This window comes from Brachycentrus maculatus, unplaced genomic scaffold (genome assembly GCF_059751285.1).
Source record: "Brachycentrus maculatus isolate JH-2025_06_01 unplaced genomic scaffold, ASM5975128v1 h1tg001711l, whole genome shotgun sequence".
Lineage (NCBI taxonomy): Eukaryota > Metazoa > Arthropoda > Insecta > Trichoptera > Brachycentridae > Brachycentrus > Brachycentrus maculatus.
In genome coordinates, this window is record NW_028282314.1 from 10,973 (window position 1) to 16,834 (window position 5,862).

The window sequence follows — 5,862 nt, forward strand, 5'->3', positions numbered from 1 at the left end:
TTATGCAAGCAAGAAGTTCTATACATGCATTAATTAATGGATGAGCCCAAACAATTAGAAAATCCTGAAGTCGTCGAGAATGAAGTTGAGAAAAAAAATTGATTGGTATCCCATTACATATTACAGTTATTTGAAATTAATTTAATAGTCTAGCCATAAAATAATTATGATATATGTGTATTGCATAAATGCATATGTGCATTCAGGAGAATGAACCAAAAATCCATAATTAAAATAAATTAACAAAATTAATGAATAAATGCAGGGTAATAAACTGCGAAATCATCTTTCAATTTTAGCGAATTATTTAGCTTTTCTCTGCAGAGTCTAAATAAGCTTCTCCAACTCTTTAATTTTATTTTCTGGCATAATTTGTTTCATGTTTTGAAGAGCTGCAACATATCTTCCGTAGTTTATGTCTCCTCTTTGCTCCTTCGCGCAACATTTCAGTATATTTTTGGATTCGAACCCATAAAAAAAGGCATTCATTGCTTCAGATAGAGATTCCTCGCTATAGTATTGCTCGTTTAAAGGGCTTTCATAGTTTATTGTATATTCTTCTTGGCATTATTTTCCTGTTGATGTCGTATAGCTCACTCGAACCAGCCCTTCAAATCTTTTATTTGTCTTGTCCTTGAGTTTTAACTTTACCAGCATCAAACCTCCAAAGGTCTTTACCTCCCCTTATTGGCTAATTTAGAGCTCGGAAGGAAATGAAGATTTTGTTTTAGTAACAATAAATCGATTGGTTCTTTCTATATTGTAAACCAGAACTTTATCTGAATCGACTGTGCCAAAAACATCTATTGCTTCCACATTCGGGCTTTAGATTTCTATTTGAATGTCGTAGTTGGATGGAAAGAACGTATAGCTGAAATTTTCGAATAGATATTTCTTCAAATCATCGATTTAAGTAGCGCAAAAGTAGTTGAATCCTTTGACTTAAATCAAGGACTCACATACATCCGATTGGAACTAATTTGAAATGCCGATGATCGTTGTGTGAATGTTTGCTTTCTCGACTTCTCTAATGAACTCCCTCGCATTATAGAATGAATTATCGCAAACATCAGTAAGCATAATCATTCTATTCTCAACGCTTTACAAAGTTAATTCAGACTTCTCGATGTACTCTTTGAGTCCATTATGAGCTTCCGTAAATCCTGATATCAGAGTGGTCCCTCCGCTCGCCTTCACCTGTTTGATTATACTAATAGCACCCTCTAAGTTCAAATCAGAAACTCTTTGAACTGGTATTAATATTTGCGCTGTGTTATTGAAAAGCACTAACCCAAAAGAATCACTTGGCCGCAGCTTCGATATGAACATGATAATGGCTTATTTGGCCAGTTAAATTCTGCATTATGAGCTGGTTGGAGTGAGTTTATCGCCCATTGAACCTGATATGTCCAAGATAAGCACAGAGTTCAATATGCGAGCATCTCGATCTTCTCCATCTTTGCTTCCTTTCGTGAATATGGCAAGGTAGTCATTGACTGTGGAGTCGAAAGCACTATGTTCGTTTTGAGCACGCGCATAGCCAATATGAAGGTCAAGGGGCTTGGATGTCTTGGGCCCAATTGAGAAGTTGAGTTAATTGAAAAGTCCTCCATAAGTGAGATGAGTCTCTGATGGAAGTTCATAGGAATCTAAGGATGACGCAAATCCCTTGGTGTTGAATGCTCCAAAGCAAGCTTCCATGTTCGAACTTGATAGATTGATTATGAGAACTCCTGTATTATATCATGGATTTTACATTGATTTCTATTTAATTCTGATGGCAAGAGTTATTGTAGATGAATTACTCATATTTAAATTGGCCAAAATAGAGCTACTCATGTTGGTTGTCACAAAAGCATTGACAATAGTTTGTATATAAAAATCAAATGCCGGTTCTGTGCATGTGTCTGCGTTTGCGTCTGATCAGGCCCGAATTTATTTTCTGCAGAGAGGGCATGTCTCTGCGATTTTCATCCACTCTTTGATGCAGACTGTATGAAAATGGTGAAGCTTATTGCAAGGAAGCACCGAAATCAGTTCCTATTCCTTGTAGTCCTCCATACAAATCTGGCAAATGAGATCTCCCTTCAGTTTTCTCGGGTTTAACATTGACCCCTCCAAGGTCTGCTGAATTAGTCTTCTTCTTCGTTTGGTTCGGAGGCACTTCACTCCTGAGTAGATCAACAAAAAGGGGCCAGCAATTATGGCAATTGCCAAGAGTGAATACAGCTCGAGGTATTGGTAAGTGCCCAAGAACAAGACTCCAATCAGAAAGTACTGCGCATACTGATACTCATCAGTTCCAGACAGAATACATATTCCCCAAATATGCAGACCTTGGTAGATAAAAAAGAAAAGCCGAGAAGGAATGTTGATGGACAGTTTTTCATTTAGAAAGTGGTACTTTATTTATATTGAAAGGATTCTCAAATCCCGATCATTGATTCGATCCGAAGGGTTGAGGTAGTTGGTGATATTGGGGTGTACATGAGTGGCCCTTGCATTTACGTCTACTTCGTCACGAGGGAAGAAAGCTGAATGCCTCATCAGCTCTCCAATTTTCAGGAAGTAGTATGTAACTTGACTCATTTTCCACACCCTCCAGTAGTTGATGGACTGAGCAAGCGACAATGCAGACAGCAGCGAGAGAAAAACGTACAACTCGGTATTCACCCCCGTTGAAAACACAATCGAAAGAACAGCCCCCACAATTTTAAGAACCGCATAGAGTAAAGTGATAATGGTTATGATTTTGAAATGATTGTACCCCTTCGCATATATTTGGTCGACTAATACTATCTATTGGTCCTGCTCAAAGTCAACACTGAATAGATCTCCTATGTTATTTAACATAATCCAATACAGGCTTATATAATTATATATTAAGTTTTTGAATCTGGTTTATGAGTGGTCATGCATCAACAAAATTAGCACATTTATATTAAGTAAGTAGTCATTGATTTATTGATGTTTGTATTGAGAGTCTATCGAAGAACTATCATTATTATCATTATTATTATTGGATAATTACTGATTTATTCATGATTCCCATTTGTTGGCGGAATTGTTTCGATGCAAATTAGTAAATATCGGAATAACAAACAGAAAGGTACATAGCTCCCAAGAATAAAGTTACTCATTCATTCCATAATAAAGACTTCGATAAGAAAATGTCAACTTTGCTGCCTAAAAAGAATATAGAAACAAAAGCATAATATTCTTTTATAAGCAAGAATGGTATTTATAAAATTGAACTACGTAAGACAATGGAAAAGAGAAAGAATAGTTTGAGTTTTTGGGGATAGAATATGAATATCTATTGGAATGGATATTAAAAATAGAATTCAGTTGGGAATTAGAATTTAGGCGAATCTGTTATTGTGCATCATCGTGGAAGATCATAAAAAGGGATAGATCAGAATAAATGTGTTTTTGTAATTAGCGAATTAAATATTTGCTCTGAGGACAGCGGCTTATCACAAATTTAAAGAATATCACTTTCTTCGAAGAGATCATCAATCAATTGATGTTTCTGCCTATGTTGATTATATGTGTTATGACTATTCTATTTATATGTGTGCTTTCACTTTGTTCTATGTGTTTATAATTAGGTTATGTAATCAAGAGTTGCTCAGGGGGTGGATCTGTGCGAACTTGGAGCCAAATACAAGGGACAAAATGGCCATTAATTTGACTAAAATGTTTAATGCTGGGCCAGATGTGTCTTTAAGGGGATCTCCGACGGTGTCGCCCACAACCGCAGCCTTGTGAATCTCGCTTCCTTTTCGAACAACTCTGCCCTCGTCATCGACCATGGCACCACTTTCAATGTATTTCTTTGCATTATCCCAGGCACCTCCTGTGTTTGCTGCGGAAATGGCCATCTGAACTCCGCTGACAATGGCTCCTGGCAAGAATCCAGCCAACATTTTTGGGCCAAATATGAAGCCAATCAGTAATGGGGAGAGAATAACGAGCAAGCCTGGAGCAATCATCTATATGAGCGAAGCTCTTGTTGAAATGGCGATGCAAGCCTTATAATCTGGCTCGTGAGTGCCGTCTAAAATGCCTGGATGTTCTCGGATCTGTCTTCTCACTTCGTTAACCATGCCCATGGCAGCTTTGCCAACAGATTTAATGGTGAATGATGAGAACAAGTAAGGGATCATAGCACCTAAAAGCAACCCTGTGAAAATTTAGGGTTATGTTAAGCTGATCAATGAACTGTTTTCAAGTCCAGTGTTATGCAAGTATCCTCCATAAAGAGCCAAGGAAACGAGAGCAGCACTTCCAATAGCAAAGCCTTTGCCAATAGCGGCAGTAGTATTTCCTGCAGCATCCAAGCCATCTGTGATAGCTCGGACCTATTCTCCAAGCTCAGACATCTCGGCAATACCCCCAGCGTTATCACTAATAGGTCCATATCCGTCAATAGCAAGACTCAGTGATAAGTTTGCAAGCATTCCAATTGCCGCAAGGGCCACTCCGTAATATCCCATGAAATGATTTGCAACCCATGCCGTAATAGCAATCAGAATAACAGGGACCAACGTGGACATGTACCCCAAAGCCAAGCCCATAGTGACATTTGAGCCAGCTCCAGCCTTGCAGCTGTTCGCGAGTTCTCTGACCGGACCATATGAATGCGATGTGACATACTCGGTAAAGATTGCAATGATCATACCGGAGAGCAATCCACAAATGGAGCAAATATAGGGAATGAGAGCTGTGAGCGCCCCATAGACTTTGCCTTTGGTCCGGACTTCGAAGTTGGAAGGATAAGTCAGGAATGCAGCAAGATATATGACTCCTAAGAGCAGGATTGTTGAGATTATGAGTTGCAGCTTGAGAGTCAGTTCTACTTTGTCTATTGTCTTGACCGTCATGCAGTGGGTTGAGATGGTACTGACGAAGATGCAGAGGAATATTCCCAATGCGATCAAGAAAAGAGGGTACATTAGGTTGGAGATTGAGTATTGGCATCCCGATCCAATTCCAATCAGCGTTGTTGAAGACATCAGCAATGCAGCACAAGTCGATTATGCGAAAGAGCCAAACAGATCGGCGCTCATGCCAGCCACATCCCCCACATTATCACCAACATTGTCAGCAATTGTGGCTGGGTTTTTAGGGCTGTCCTCAGGAAGTCCTGCTTCAAGTTTGCCTACGAGATCTGCGCCGACATCAGCAGCTTTGGTATAGATTCCTCCTCCGACTCTACCGAACAAAGCGACAAATGATCCTCCAAGTCCATACCCTGCTATCGCCTCAAACAAAGCCCCATAGTAATTGGAATCAGAGCCTGACTCCCCCAGTCCCATAATCGCTTTATATACCAGAATTAGAACAGTTAACACTACAATAAATTATGTTTTACCTAAAAGACCCAGCGAAACTAAAGCGAATCCCATGGCACACCCTGCCCGATATGCTGTTCTAAAAGCCGAGCCAACACTAACCGTCGCACAATACGTTGTCCTGAAATTGGCTTTGGTTGCAATCACCATCCCAAAGGCTCCACAAACAATAGAAATAAAAGCCCCAATGGCAAAAGCAATAGTAGTGTACAGACGCTGTTCTGTCAAGAAAGTGATGATTATGAACATCACAACGATGAAGATTAGACAGATGAGATACTCCTGCTTGAGAAATTCATATGAACCCTACATCATAAAATAAAGTACCTCAGATATCTTCTGCCCGAGCTCAAGAAGAAGTTGTTTTTGTTTGTGAGAAATTGGATGCCTGTGTTCTTCATTTTTATCACCAGTGATCTATTTTTCAACATCCACTTTTAGCACAAGGAACAAGTTGATTGCTGCCCATATGAGTCCAGCAGCACAGCACACAAAAATAATAATG

The 5,862-nt window shown here is 39.4% G+C and overlaps 1 protein-coding gene across 1 annotated transcript; it reads right to left on the reverse strand.

The window, feature by feature from the left end:
- Positions 1 to 3,620: 3,620 nt before the first annotated feature.
- Positions 3,621 to 5,349, reverse strand: LOC148298706 (uncharacterized). The gene is given in 1 exon segment (XM_088276699.1): positions 3,621 to 5,349. A coding segment is annotated over 1 exon segment (1,701 nt). The 5' UTR covers positions 5,322 to 5,349.
- Between the last annotated feature and the right edge of the window lie 513 nt (positions 5,350 to 5,862).